This window comes from Nothoprocta perdicaria, unplaced genomic scaffold (genome assembly GCF_003342845.1).
Source record: "Nothoprocta perdicaria isolate Ctin4 unplaced genomic scaffold, notPer1 scaffold_62, whole genome shotgun sequence".
Classification (NCBI taxonomy): domain Eukaryota; kingdom Metazoa; phylum Chordata; class Aves; order Tinamiformes; family Tinamidae; genus Nothoprocta; species Nothoprocta perdicaria.
In genome coordinates this window covers 2,226,892-2,242,900 of record NW_020455888.1, presented here as the reverse complement: position 1 = coordinate 2,242,900, position 16,009 = coordinate 2,226,892, and the positions used below count along the sequence as shown (strand labels likewise).

Sequence of the window (16,009 nt, the reverse complement as noted above, 5' to 3'; positions counted from 1 at the left end):
ATCACAGGTCTTAGAAAGTATGGCCTAAGAGAAAAAGCTGAAGCACTTGGACTGATTCATCTTAGAGAAGGGAAAATGAGATTGAACACACAACAACAATCTTCAAATAGATATTAGGTAGATACAAACAGTTCTCTGTAACCTTTGCAGCTAAAACAAGAGCTGCAGGTCTAAATTCCTGCTATAGAAATATGGGTTAGACATCATGAATAAGAAGAGGAATAAGCTTCATAGCAACTGCAAGACTTTTATCTAAACATATGATAAATAGAGCAAAGGAACACCTGCCCCAAGCCAGCCAGGTGTAATGCCTTGGCACAAGGACATCTCACAGTCATGCCCTATTTCCAGTGGTCTCATGTCTCTGATCTCCCTGAGAATGCTTCCTCAAGTGTTTTACATATTCATTATACTTTCTTAATTGAAAAAGTAACTGTTATCAAGTACGGCCTTTTCCAGTTGCTYGCAACTAATGCAGACTTCCACCCAAGTGCCAGAATATAATGCACATTAATACCACTTCTATTTTCAGGGTGGGGGGCTACAAAAGAGCCTTTAATGTCTTTAACTTATCTGCTCATTATTCCGTGATTAGCTCGTTCTAATTTCCCTGCAGTTCTCTTATTTCCTTACCCTYCAGTAACGGGGAGGCAGCTCAACTGCCCGTTTTGTAAGGAAGTCGCCCACGGGATTAACTGAGCTCCAAGAAACTGCCTCATAAATTTGAATGCTTTGATATGATAAGTGGCAAGGCTAACTTTACCGAGAGTAAGGACTACACGTACTTCACTGCTGGGACAACTCCCAGCCAGTCCCCTCTCCGTGGAGGACGCGCGGAGTGGATGCAGCTGCGTCACATCACAGCACAAACCTTCCTGAAACTTTCCCTGTGGAAAGCAGGGCTTTGTTCCGCTTGAGACGACAGCAAGCAGCTAAATACGATATTGGTGTCTAAACACTTCAAATATGGTTCTGAAGTGCTATCGTGCTCCTCCAGACGTGGTTTTAGGCAAACCGCTTGTTCCTGCAGTGTTCCCCATTGTGCTCCTGGAAGCTCCCTCTCAGATCCACCGTCTGGGAGCAGAGGGGCTCCGGAGGGRCTGCAGGCACGAACCCTGCAAACAGCCCACAGAAAACTCCTCCAGCTATGCCCCAAGGCGGCTCGTGGGAGAAATGTGGCAAATTCACACAATTCTCACTTCTCCTTCCCCAAGGCAGACACGCTAGCGCTTGCCTACTACACAGGTTTCCTGAAAGAAAACCATCTGAAAATCGCAGTATTCACCAACAGCTGTAAACAGCAAATGCTTCACAAGAATCAATATATTAACCTGCACTCAAAGGCAATAAATTTACTGATCCTCTTTGACCTCTGAACATACAAGTTTCTGTTTCTTACCATGCCTTGTGACATAGCAAAGGGGAAATCTGTCACCTCACCTCATCATTTCAGTCAGTAATAAAGACAAGGGCAATTCCTACAAAATTTGTGTAAGCTGCACTAAAATCACCATGCAGAACAGCATTCTGTGTTCCAGATAATTGGAATTCTTCACAGATTTGTAAAAAAAAAAATGCACTGAAAGTGCCTTTTTTATCTGTTTTTGTGGTTTTTTAACAAAAGTGAGATATTTGCAAATGTAGTAGTATCTGTGGTGACTGGACTTCCCTCTTGCAAACACAGTGGAAGCAATTTGCTCCCAACGCACCAAATGCTACAGACCCCAGCTCATGTTGAGCCCTGCTGGCCAGGACTTCTCCTCCCATGGTGCATGGCACCGGGTTGTCCCAGTGAAGCCAGTTGAAGAACTGATTATTACAACTGATTATCACACTAATATAAGTGCAATTGCTCCCTAATTGTTCTCTGCATTTTTACTGTTTAATTCCTGCAAACTGYTCTAAAATGTTGTGCTATAAATGTGTATGTGGCTTATGAAAAGCTTAGGACTCCTGAAGTGACTCCTGCCATGGCTCTCACTTTGCTCAGTGGCCTTTTATGTGGCCTTTCTGATCCATTTCCTTTCAATTTTTGCCACACACACACAAAAAAAAAAAAAAGAAAAAAAGATTAAAAAAAATTAATCCATCACCAGAGCAATGTTTATTACTGTATCTTTACTAAAATATTGCCAAACTTGAATAGTTTCAAATCTGTTTAGCAGCATATAGGTGGCTAAGCAACAAAGTCCAACGTCAGCTGTGGCATATTTGCCTCCCCCTGCCCAAATCTGCAGACTAATGTTGAAGAGAGGTTCAATAAACAGAAGCAATTTAAACATAATATAAAAATAAAATGTAAAATGAAATAAATTTAAATTAAATGTATTCTAAATGAAGTGGTGCAAGCAAAATATCACTTGATCAGCAGGACACTATGCACTATATACTATGCACAGGAATATATCTACCACGAGACATAAAACACGCTAAGTGCTGCACCAGCTTAGCTTGCAGGTTTCTGTTCAACCACGCTGCGATTCTGCACCTTAGCAAATCTGTATTATTATCAGGTCTGGCCAAGGACAAGGGCCAAGGAACTTCAGAGCTTCTGCTGGTGGTGGGACGCCTACGACAGTGGGTGGCCTGAATGAAGAGGCTGTGCAAAAGGAAAGTCAGGAGCTATTAATCCTGYACAACGGGGGATTTAGGTGCAGAGCCACAAGCAGAAGCATGTCGGTGGACTCACCGGGTTGTTAGCCACAGGCAAAATTTTTGCTTGCTCAGAGTTTGCAGGGCTTACTTGATGGAGCAAATGATCCACTGCAATGAGTTTGTTCAGGCCTTGCCACCATGGCAAGGTGACAGAAAACTCAGCCAAACTCTGAGGTGAAACAGGGTGTTATTTCAAACCATGTGAGGAGCTTGTGACGGAGGGCAAAGCTGCAACAACATGAAGGCCACATCCAGCAAACGTCTTGACATCTTTGCAGCCCATCTACATTTCAAAACTCCAAAGGAGCTTCCTGTCCCCCCAAAACTGCCTCTCTCAAATACTTCCACATGAAGAAACCTTTCAAGAAGGTATCCAGCATTTTGCAGGAAGCCTTATCAAAGCTAATTAGCTAGACCACTGATGATGAACAGGGAGAAGGAGAGGATGAAAGAGTGGCTCTCTGCAGTTACCTCCAGTACTCTGTCAGCTCCTGGAAAGTGAAGTCAATGCCTAACTTCTGAGAGAGAAATATTTTTCAGGTGGAAGCAGTAACACCAGTTAGGAAAGCATTGCTTCCATCAAGTGGAATGGTGGTTAGATCACTTTTTCCCAAGCTAGAAGGGGGTAKATGGTCCTCATCTGCATTTACTGTCTATAACCACATATCATCTGGCATATAAAGGCAGAAAAGAAAATTATGTCCCCTTCAGGGCCAAGGATCTGTCTCAGGACCCCATGGTCACCAGCACCAAGATGGGCCCTGACCTTGCTGCTCAGCTCTGCCTCTGCCTATGGGGATGGAGGGGGAAACTCCTGGTGAGATGCCCAGGTAGGAGAAGGCTTGTCATCCAGCTTAACAGCTTTTTAAAAATGACATGTTTACAAATATGTTTGCTCTGTGCTTCATGAAAAAGCCAGTCTATTTTAATGTGCCTCAACCCTTAATGTGGTAGACTAATTTTAATAGTTTTTAATATGATAGATGGCATGCCCTAAAGTGGGGAATACCAAATTATTCCTAGCTGGYAATTGTTCAGGCTGCCATTGGATACCTTGGTCTTCTTGCTGTGACTGGCAGCAACCTTTGATCACTCTGTGAGCTACTCAGGGGTTTTGTTCAATTAATGTGATCTTTTTATTTGCAAGTACTTTTGATTCACACAACAGTTCAAGACTGCAARCATTCTCCTAAGCTTCTCATTTTCATGTCTGTGCCCAGCACGTTTCCTGCATAGGATCATTGCTAAGCCAGGTATAACTTACTAGATTAGTTACAAAAAGCAATGCTTTACCAAAGAAATGGGACCAATTTACATGCATGCCTTTTTCTTTTCTTTTCTTTTCTTTTCTTTTCTTTTCTTTTCTTTTCTTTTCTTTTCTTTTCTTTTCTTTTCTTTTCTTTTCTCTTTTCTTTTCTTTTCTTTTCTTTTCTTTTCTTTTCTTTTCTTTTCTTTTCTTTTCTTTTTTCTCTTCTCTTCTCTTCTCTTCTCTTCTCTTCTCTTCTCTTCTCTTCTCTTCTCTTCTCTTCTCCTCTTTTCTTTTCTTTTCTTTTCTTTTCTTTTCTTTTCTTTTCTNCCTTTCCTTTCCTTTCCTTTCCTTTCCTTTCCTTTCCTTTCCTTTCCTTTCCTTTCCTTTCCTTTCCTTTCCTTTCCTTTCCTTTCCTTTCCTTTTCTTTTCCTTTTCTTTTCCTTTTCTTTTCCTTTTCTTTTCTTTTCTTTTCTTTTCTTTTCTTTTCTTTTCTTTTCTCATTTTCAAGTTACTTGCTTTCAGGTTTAAACGCTTTAAAATTGCATATTATATTTATTTATTTAAGTTTTACTTACAAACCATTAATTTATTTGGAAGGCCTACAGAGACCATGACGTTGCCCCTTATTCTTCTTACTTTCCCATACAACTTGACAGTGTACAGGCCTGTTCTGTATCTAAACTTACAGACTGTGACAAGTGATAAATATCCTAATTTGAAAAGCTATTGTGTACCTCTGAGACAATTAAAATTCCTTAGATACCTAGCTGCAGTACATAATGCATTTAGTCAACATGGAACAAGTCAGAGAAGGAACGTTTTATCCCAAGACACATCCAAGCATCTAAAAATAAACTTTCTGTTTAAATAAAATGACTGTAATAATGTTCATTGGGAAATCCCCTTTCCTCAGATTACAAAAGTAATATTAATTCCCAGACTATCCAACACTCTGTGGTGGGAACAGAACAAAAGATTCTATAATGACAGACAAGGAAAAATCCTTTTTTTTTCTTTTAGAAGAAAAATACTATTTAAAAATAATACATTCGTAATTCTTTCATCTAACCCCCAAYAGTCCTCCTCAGTTTTTTGAGGTAAGGATTGGGCTCAAGCCTACCCTGATCCATATAGTTGAACAGCAGCAGAAGAGGATACCAGCATTTCCCATCAATTTCCAGGCTTGTTCATAAGATGTTTTGATCAAAACATGCTGTTCCAATCAAACCCTGTATTATTCCWCGGACAGTTTGGCTTACTTTTCTCTGCAGATTGTACATAACTTTCCAGAAATGACTGACTGGAAGGCAGCATGACTCTAATAAAGAGTCATATGAAAGGATGTAAATGAAAGGAAGCAAACCACTGATTAAATATAAATATTAAGTTATCATGGCACCTGAAGTATACACTATTTCTGGGATGCAAAGCCATGGCAGGAAATGAATCATTCTTTGGTTTGCTGTATTCCCTCGGTGTTTTAGTGGGGAAGTCAAGGGCATATTCCTAATTCTTAGCCAAATACAACCTATAAGCTAGCCATAAGGAAAGAATAACTATGGAATAATGTGGGATTCGTCTTCCTTGGAAAGTTGCTTCAAACAGGAAAACAAGAGGGCTAAAATTTCATGTGCCGATGGAGAAAGGAGAGGTTCATGAAAAGCAGGAGCTACCGATTCTGGGCTCATTTTGCCTGATGAAGCTGCATGGTGCAGATGAGTGTTTCTGGTGGTTGCTGTTGATATCACTCTGCCAGCCAGTCAGAGTAGGCACCACTGATTTCAACATAGCAACATCTCCTTTTTTTGTATAGAAACATACACACTGCCATACTGATTATTTATTAGTGAGAGGAGGCGCGCAAAAATAACCCATTACTCTCATTATAAAGAAAGCATTGCAGGCAAACAAGCTCCCACTAACTACAGATTCAAACTTACTTGCTGGGAATCACAAAAACCCTCAAGGGAGCACATGTTCATCCAGCAGGTCTGGTGGTGGGTGGTGCGTAGCGCATGCCCAGCTCTGAGACAGACTTCATGTGCCATCCTAAGTCAAGGTCCACACACATATCACAAGATCACAGGTCAGCTGAGGTTGGAAGGGATCTCTGGGGATCATCTAGTCCAACCTTCCTGCTCAAGAAGGACCACCTACAGCACATGACCCAGGACCCTGCCCAGACGGCTTTGGAACATCTTTAAGGATGGAGACTCCATAAACTCCCTGGACAACCTGTTCCAGTGTTCTGCCAGTGCATGAACGATGCTGCCTATGTGACATGCTGCAGTTCACATCCAYGAATTGGAGCGTGTTACTTTTCCTAAATCCTGCAATTTTTGCATAAGCATCCCTGAGCTGGCAGCCACCTGCGGGTGTAGTGATGGTAACCTGAAATATGTGAAACTGTACCAGCAGCCCATGAAGACCTGGACAGTGTAAATTAAAAATTTATTCTCTGCAGTCCATCTTAATTGCCTCCGTGCTACACGTCAAGGCTTGTTGGCAGACTGCAGTCAAGCCTAACGGCAGCACCTCTCCCCTCCAGYCACCCTAACACCCCAGGTGTGCCCACAGGGCTCCCCCATGGGAGGCACAGCATCAGCCTTCAGCCTCGTGCCCGAAGGATTCAGTGGTTGCTGGCTGTTGATGGCTGTATTGCTGGTGTCCGCTATGCCAATAACCTCCGTTTTGTGGTACCTGCCACCCAGGAGAAAAATACTGTGAAATTGTTTTTATTTAATTCAGCTTAATGCTTTTCATTGGAGGGTCTTTGTYTGTCTCCTGGTTTACTTATGTTAGTCCTCAATCACCTATCTTTTAACAGTTAAATTAACGTAAAAAATACCAAATTACAAGACCCTGCTCTTGTACCTGTCACAAGGAAAATAATATTTTTAGCTGTTTACGGCCTCACGTGATCCTGCATAGGCCTCCAGGGACTGTCAAGCACCAAGCCTGAAGGAAAAGCTGTTAAAGCTGCAACTTTTCACTTCTTGGATCACAACTAGCAGACTTGTGGCAATCCTGAAAGGTACAGAAAATGCTGCTCCTTCTTTTTATTGCAGATCTTCTCAAGARCACCTGGAAGACTTACACAAATGTCCTCTGCTTTAACCTGTCTGGACTAGATTAGCAGGGTGGAAAAAATGCCAYGGGTGAGATCCCAGCCCAACTTCTGCACAGGAAAACTCTGTCCTCTATAAATAGTGCTGCGTTTTTTTGGCTGTAACACTTCTCTTGCCACTAAATTAGAATTCACAAATGTTCTACAGGAATCACAACAGGAGAAAAGATGAGACYGTCTTTGAGGTCTCTTCCTTTGCTCCCTTATTAATACACTACCTGCACTAATCTACCTAAACTAATCAGCAATCTCCCTCCTGCAAGACAGGTATACACGCATTTCTTCAAATCTCCAATTCTTTGTGTTAATTATCCACACTTCACTTTGTGAGGGCATTTGGTTAATTGATTCTTCACGTACTGCAAAGAGGACAGCTCTATTTCCAGAAACTTTTGGGGCTAATTGCAATTTGCCAGTAATAATTGCAGTACCTGTAACTTTGGGGATGTTTATTACTAGTAAGACTCACCATAATTTTTCACCTTTGCCAGCTGGTTATTAATAATATGATTGCAATTAAATAATCTCATTCTTGCTTTTTTAATTTATGTCTTCATAAAAAAAAACTCAAAAAAAAGTCTAATGTCAAGGCCTGATGCATTTTGGGGGAAAACAAACATGACTGAGCTAACAATCTCACTAAGAAGAAATTACAGTCAAGAAAGGCCATTTCAAAGACCATTTCAAAATTTCTATGATTAAGAATTGTGACTTGACTATTTCTTTTTTCCCTTGTAACTGAAAATTATCTTCCAACATCTGTATCAAACTTTTGGTATCTTTAAATTCTGTTAAATGGTTAAATGTTTAGTTCCCAACTATCTTTGAAAAAATATCAGAGTAATGATTTMTCTCATGACAGTAATTACTTCCGATTCAGAATCACTTCTTTTAAAGCCGGAACACCTTACTGTGCTAACCAGGTCTGATCTCATGGAGAACACAAATACCAAATGCAGTATTATTTTAGAAAAAACATCCTTCTGAAATTTTAATGCATCTAGATTTTCACAAGCCTGATTTTCAATGAACATAAAAACTGTTGAAGTCAATGAGACGTCYGGGTGAGAGCTTGTTCCAGTGACAAGTCCCAGGTACTTAAGTCTCCAAAACAGACACTTTTTAACTAATGATTTCTATGCATAAATGTTAAATTGATATGCACAAAGTGTTAGTGCAGGAGAAGGGCAGGCTGAAGAGGAAGGTTTCTCAAATATCCTGGYAAGCAAACTTCATTACTGGGAGACTATGAAGATTTCAACTATGATTCCATTAGAAGACAGATTAGCCCAGAAAGAAAAAAAAAATAAAAAGAAAAGKAAATGGAAGAGCCCTTATTTCTTCAAAGTGTTATTTCTTCATTTTTCTTAGGGCTAAATTAGGAGATTAATCTATTCCAGTGAACGCTCACAGGGTTCACTTCTGAAAACGTATTTGCCTTCCTCATCAGATAGAACAGAAAGATTAGAAAGCGTAAAGAAGAAAATTTATAGTGAGTTTTCTGATCTTCAGAGGGGTTTTAATTTGGATGTGACAGATGTGTTCCAGCTGCTGCCTGTGTTCAGGTTTTCAAGGGGACGTTTTCATCACTGCTGTGCTGACTGCAACGTGGCCCACAGGAAGAAAAACACTGCACTTGTCCCTGCTAAAGGCTCTGAACTTGATCTCAGCTTTTTCCCAGATTTTGGAAGTCTGTCTAACCCTCTTCCAACCCTGGCTGCAGTGGCACTGTTGGAGGGCAGTCCCTTCAGTCTCACTGAAATTAGATCTTTTAGAAAATGTCATGCAAATACTTAAAAAAAAAAAAAGAGTTATTTCAGAAATGGCCTCATTGATTTCTTTGTATCTTTYCAGTAAAGGAATGAAGCCAATTATACTGCAATAAATGAAGCAGGCAGGATCTCCTACTGGCCATACTGATATTTTATATCCCTAAAATGGGGTGAGTAGGAGTAAATGCATAAACATATAAACCGGAAACATATAAATGGGAAAAGTAAGGCAGCGTATTTCAGTCACTTTTTAAAAGCTAGACAGAAATAAGTGCCAAAAAATAGAACTAGAACTAAGCCAAAGCATGGATAATTTTAGCACCTAGACACATAATTTCTAGGATTGGGCTTTGTACTTCTAAAATCTCAGATTTTATATGACCTTTTACAATAACAAATGTGGTGATTAAGTAGCGTGTTGAAGCTGAGCTGGCACTAGAGATGGGAAAAATTTTCAGCTGTTCTTAGCTCATAGAAAGTGAACTTTGGAGAGTGACAGTTGCATGGATTTGTTTCAGGTTTGACAAATTTTCAGCTCAAAAAAAAAAAAAGAATAAAAAGCAAATCTACAACCCTGAAAGAAAWTCATGTTTGAATCTTCATATAAAAGTTGTCCTGTGCTTTCAGACAGCTCCATCTTCCTGCCTCCACTTACTAGAGGCAAGGGTGGTATAGACAGACATATAAGGCACCCCACAGCATGGTACTGCTTCAATGTACAGTTAAAGAGGTAAGAAGGTAGACAGCAAAAATATGATCTAAACTATTGAAGTATTATCACATGCAAAATACTGGCACAAGATCTTAGTTAAAAGTGACTGAAACACATGGGTAGTTTATGCTGCATCTCTCTTGCTTCAGTCCCTGAAAGCACAGAGAGGGGCTGCTGTGCTACACCTCCAAATTACTCCTTGAAGGTTTTGCTTTTTCTTTTTTCTCTTTTTACTTTTTTTTTCTCTCTACTGTAACAACTGAAGTTTGAAAAAAACAAATGCTGAGGCTTTGGAGAGCAGCTAAATATCATTTCACCTCGGAAAAATACTCAGAAAAAGAAAAAAAAAACAGAATTTGTGATATAGAAAAATGAGCAGAAAATCAGTCATAGAAATACACTTGGAATGTATTTTCATACAGGAAAGTGTTTTTATATAAATAATTCTGTGCACCATATTACAGTTTTGAATGTTCTCCTGGAAGCAATTAGACACTTGAAGATCTCTGTGCTCGCTCTAATCTCCCCATTTCTCCCYCTACCTGAATCTGACATACTTTGACATCCTTGCTTGTTAGAATGGAAATTCAACATTCAGACAGGGCAAGCAATGAAAAGGCAAAAAAAAGCATAAAATTAGGTTGTGAAATCTGTATGTTCTGTAAGGAACATGGAGGTCTACACAAAACTTTCAGTTTCCCATTTCTGTAATTTTAAACAAAAACTAGCTGGCCGGAGATGCTAATCCAAGTTTTGAAATATTCACCACCATTTTCCTGCTTTATCTGAAAGAAATTGCTTCAGTGTTTAGAATTGTGGGTAGATACTGAGCAACATTACGTCTTCTAGCCTACTACCTTGCCAGAGAATTGTTTCTAATGCTACGCTATTATTCTATTTTAAGACTCTTAAGCAACAGGGCTTTCATCACTTGAGTTGCAAGATTATTTTACAGACAGTTATATTCTATGACTAAGAAGTATTTCCTGATATTATGCTTCCATTTTTCCATTTCCTAAACTAATAACAGTTATCCAATCATTCTAAAAAATCGTTCTTTCTTCCAGTGTTGCATACATCCACCTGTTTCATAGTGTTTAATGGACTGTTTTCCACATAGTACTTACAGCATGTTAGAGCCTGTTCTGATTAAGTACAGAAAATTAATCATGTGAGCAGAATATTCATCCYACTAGTAGAAATACAGATACAAGCAACCCAAAGAGCTCTGAGGAGCCTCTAACAAGTCTTTAAACAAGTAAAACAGAAACTTCTCCCCGAGCCCTCTACCCTCCTGTTGAATTACAAGATAATTCTGGAAACCCCATATCACAGCTATGGAAACTTTAGTGTATTACCTTCAGATTCAAAAGCTTTTAAGCAAACTTTATCAGGGCAGATAGAGGAGACAGTTCAGTAAGGTACATAAAACTAGAAGAGAAWTTATTCAGTTTAGTTGAGCATGAGATTTTTCATTTCCATTAACAATCTGTTCACTTCAAATCATACCAGTTTCAAACACTGGCCTCACTTAGCTACTCATTTGCTTTTTCTCGTACTTAACAGAACACTCAGGCCCCTCTTATACAGCTGAAATACTGAAATTTTAAATTCTAGCCAGTTTTGAGCAGAGCAGAGCAGCCCAGCTATGCCCCACGTCAACAAGACCAGTGAGTTATTGGGGAACCACTGGACAGCCTGCTCAGTCCAYGTGGAGGGAAAAGAGCAACATCCCTCCACTGCAAACCCATTTGCTTGAGTCAATAAGTGATGTGAGTGACTGCCAGAACCAGTCAGCTGAGCAGACCGGGATGTTGCATCCAGGTTTGCAGRTCTCAGAAAGGTCATGGAAAGTGCAGAAACCTGATTAAGAACAAAGCTGCTGCATCTCAGCTTCCTTAAGAAACTTCCTCATCACACAGATGTCATGCCTCTTTAGACTAAACAAACTTGGTTTGCTCTCTAGAGAGCATTTAATCACTATTAGTATGGCAAAATGAGGTATTAGTTGGGATTTTGGGGAAGAAATGTAGCCATCACAGGTTCTGGAAAGAGCTACCACTGTGAAACATCTGGTAGGGCAGAAAAAAACGGAAATAGGAGGTTTCAGGACTGAAATTTCTTCAGGACTGAAATCTTTACCAAAAATGCTCTCCCTGCAAGACAGACTTGTGATTTCCTCTCGCCCAGCTATAGCCAACTGCTTTTCAGAAGCTGATATATTTTGAAATATTAAAGAAACGCATTAGAGATGCGTTTCACTCTGACAGATAAAGATCTTGAGGTGAGCCTGTCCTCTTGCAATGGTGGCAACCCCCCCAGTTATAACACGTACAGCCTTGTAAGCTGTTTTCAATTATTTTCTGTCTCCCTGGCACACAGAGACATCGCTTAAATAGGAAACTGTGTTATCATACATCTTGGACGATTTCTAAAGTTAGATCATTCACCATTTTCTACCCCACTGAGCTAGGAAATTAATAGTAAAACTTCATGCTGCTCTCTACTAAGCCCAATTTAGTTGAATATATGATCTCAAATAGTAACTAGAGAAGCAGTCATTTATTTAAKTTAAATAAAACCATTCCAGTGGATGAGGAAAGGAAGAAATACTACATTTGCAGAGACTCCTAAGCCAGGACTTGCTCCTCCATCCACACATGGTTGCTCTTTGCATGCGTTGAAGCACACTGCTGATCTGTGTCAAACAAGCGGCATGAGAGCGGAAGGCAACTAACGGGTGCTCCCTGGGTGCTGGGCAACTAAGAAAACTCCAGCTGGTACCGAGGCTATAAATAGAAAAAGATGATACCATTTCACACCGCAAACATTTCCATGACAGTTAATTATTCATCACTACGGAAACATTTTTTTTTTTCTGCTATACTTGAAAGAAAGCGATGAGTAATGAGCAAGGAGTACTGGACAAGAGTTAGGGCAGTTGCCTTTAGCCTGAAGAAAGAGGGTGACACAGAGTGAGCGCTTGGGTGATGACTTTCCTGAGGGTTAACACCTTTGCCCTCTCGCGCTTGGCCCAGGTCCCTTTCATTGTCTTCATCACTGGCCAAAGCAGCTGTAGCTCCTGGCTCAGACAGATGTGCATGCAACAGAAGCCATGTTAGACATGATCCACTGAAAGAGCTTGTGTCTTCATCTCCATCTCCCCATGGAGATGAAGGGCAACCTGGCAGCTGCTGAGATGGGTTACCTGCCTTGTGGGCAGCAGCAGAGCTGATAGGTCACAGTTTTCACCAGGTGACAACCTGCGCTTGTGTCTACAGCACTTTCTACAGCAGAACACTTCCCGCATGCAATCACACCTGACCTTTAGAGCACGTGCATCCAGAAGCACTCTTCCAGTGCACAGGTTGTTCACCAAATCCTAAACCTAATGTAAAAATAACAGTTACCACCTGCTCCTTCACCTTAGTGAGCTGGAACAAACTACGTGAGCTGARTATTTTCCCATACTTGTGGTGAATGAAACATAGTTTCACATTTTAAGTACAAAATGTGATTTAAAAATACATCAGAATATTGAAAGGAAATCAACTCCTATTAAGATGAGCAAAGCATTTGATGCAGCTGCCTGAGTCTAAGATGACCTGTGCTTCCTCCAAAGTTTGTGAACTGGGGTCAATTGACTCAGTTTAGAGTATTTTAATTTTAGAGAATTCTTAACTATATTAAACTATATGCATCAATAATGCTCAGGGCAGTAGTGCTATACCTGCAGAGGCTAATTTTTCAGATTCACACATGATATTGCTGGACAACATTCCTTGTTTATCAGATCAGAAATATAATACTTTCTCCCTTTTTCTTAACAAAAACTTTCTGTAAATGAAAGCAGAAATATCACACTATCTGAAAAAAAGAAAAGCTTTCTGAAGACATAAATGTAGGGCAAAAAGGTAAAGCAAAGCAGACTGGCTACCCTCGGAACAAAGTAATGTTCATGAAATCAATTCCAACATGCAACCAGTGCAAATGCAAAGCCAGGATTCAAATGCATGTCTAGTGACATTATAGGAGTTAGAACTCACTGGACTCTTTAATCTTCTACATTTAAATGACACCATTTAAAAGCAAAAAGAGAAAATCCTCAGAGTTTTGCATTTTCCTTTCATTCATTGCCATTCATTTCAGATGAATCCTAGCAGAGGAAGATGTCAGACCCTGCAGCGCCKTGTTGCTCCTAGCAGTTTATGCCACCTGGTCGCCCTCTTGTTGCTCCTCCAGGCCTGATGCCACTGGATTTGATACTGACACGGTTCAGACTCAATCTGATTATCAAAGAAAAAGTGGTGTGAAAATCCCTTAATCCTCCTTCCTGCCCTGAGCCCAAGGCAAGTGTCCCGCAGGCTGCACGCTGCAGTGTGCATTACTTTGTACTTAATAAAATTAACAGTCGCTATAGAAAATAGGATTTGAAATGACATTTCAGCCAAGGGATCTTTCCAAACCTGGAGATGAGACAATTACGATATCAGTTCTGATCTTTGTTTTATATCCCTGGCATTTGTTGATTAACTTTCTAGATCAAGTTTATCACATTGCATTTTAAGAGGCATAAGAAAAAGCAGACGAGAAAGACTACATTGCTCATTTTAGATAACCTTTTTCTTAAATTGTTCTCCATGACTATAAGCTTATCAATCATTTCACTGTGTTTACTTACTTCAACTTGTAAAATGGAAGAATCCAGGTGAAAACAAAATACAGAAATGCCTCAGGTCCACTCTCTATACTGTTTTCTCTGCAAYAGAGAAACTAATCCCTTCTACACGCAATACATGTTCAGCTCCTGTTAATCTATTATTAATAATTTWAAAAAAATTAAACTGGGAAATCAAGATCCCAGCCACACAACTCAGTGGCACAGAAGAGATTAGTGAGCGTTATGCAAGGTACATTAATCCTCACAGACAGACTCCATCCTGGACAATTCTGGACTACATCTTTTTAATATTCTCCCCAAAAGAAGACCACGTTGAGGACTTACGGTTGGTTGTCTTGCTTTGATCGCTCTGAGCGCTGTCATTTGACTGGTTGCTTGAGACAGAGGACACGCTTGAGCTCCTGACAAAGCCAAAGGCTGCCAGCTTAGCCGCCGGCAAGCGGGAATATCCAGGGGGACGAAGTCCAGACTGGCATGGCTTGGGCAGATTTGACTTTGCAGAATTTGGACACGGGCCTTTTTTAAGATCCACTGAAAGAGAAAAGGAAATTTTCATTAGGTTGGGACATACTGAAGAGTGCTTGTATCAACTAACTACCTAAAGTTAGTTCAGATAGGGAACACGAGCTCTAATGCTGCTCGGTCTGCAGGGGTATATTCACTCCGTAGAAAACCATTTGCGAAAAAATTACAAGGTGCAATAGGTTTTAAAAATATGAAATACAGCAAGAACTTATCAGGCAAAAAGTTTAAAATTTAGCAAAGTAATCTGGTACTAGCCTCTTTTTTTCTTTCCCTTTAAATGTTATCTTATGTTGCAACACTTTCTGACTTTTCATTTGCTATTTGCCAAATAAAAGAAATACACAGAGGTAACAAGCCACAAGTGCTGCATCTGATCTCCAAAGCTACTGCAGAATCCCATAATTTTCCTCAGGGACAGTACTTCATACTGTGTCAAAGAAAATACTTCATTTGAAATCTTCCTCCTTTCAGACTTTGCTAAATGAAGAATGTCCTTCTCTTGCCCCAAGCCTGGCAAGATGAACATGTCCCAGTAAGCAATCCTTCTGTAACATGCCAGTAACTACCAAAGGACTTCACCTCAATAAAAAATATCAGTCTATATGAATCATATCAGACAAGTCTTAAGCAAATGCAAGTAGCAGGTTATTAGGATAAAATTAGGCAAGAATAACAGTTGGGTGATCAAGTCTGCTGTGGTAACCTGGTCATTCTTCTCCTGTTTGTGCCTTCACATGTACAAATACATGAGGGGAGAATGCAGGGAGGAAGGGGCCAAGTTTTTCTCAGTGGTGGTCAGCGACAGGACAAGGGGAAATGGGTACAAGTTGAAACCCAGGCAGTTCCATCTSCATGTGAGGAAGAACTTCTTCCCTGTGAGGGTGACAGAGCCCTGGCACAGGCTGCCCAGGGAGGCTGTGGAGTCTCCTTCTCTGGAGATCTTCCMAACCCGCCTGGATGCCRCCCTGTGCCCCGTGCTCTGGGTGTCCCTGCTGGAGCAGTCCCCTGTTGGACTGGATGATCTCTAGAGGTCCATTCCAATCTTAAACATTCTGTGATTCTGTGATTTACCTGTATTCCGCTGTACACCGCTTTTCCTTAAGCAAGCTTTTCTAGAGAAATTCAGAATATAGTTCCAGAAATGTTCCAAGGTGTCATTGTACAAGGTCTGACATTTAGAGTTTGATTTGGTTTGAAAGGTCTGGGTAGTAAGTGAGTCCGGACCTTAACTGTACCAAAAAAAAAAAAAAAAAAAAAAATTGGGCAGAGGATCGGAAACATTCTATGG

At 40.3% G+C, this 16,009-nt stretch overlaps 1 protein-coding gene across 1 annotated transcript in view; it reads right to left on the bottom strand.

Moving 5' to 3' along the window:
* MTUS2 (microtubule associated scaffold protein 2) overlaps positions 1–16,009 on the bottom strand; it is a 283,857-nt gene that overhangs the window by 153,660 nt on the left and 114,188 nt on the right. Inside the window, exon 5 of the mRNA XM_026049831.1 lies at positions 14,521–14,727. Within this exon, the coding sequence (XP_025905616.1) occupies positions 14,521–14,727 (207 nt within the window). The remainder of the gene's footprint in view (positions 1–14,520; positions 14,728–16,009) is intronic.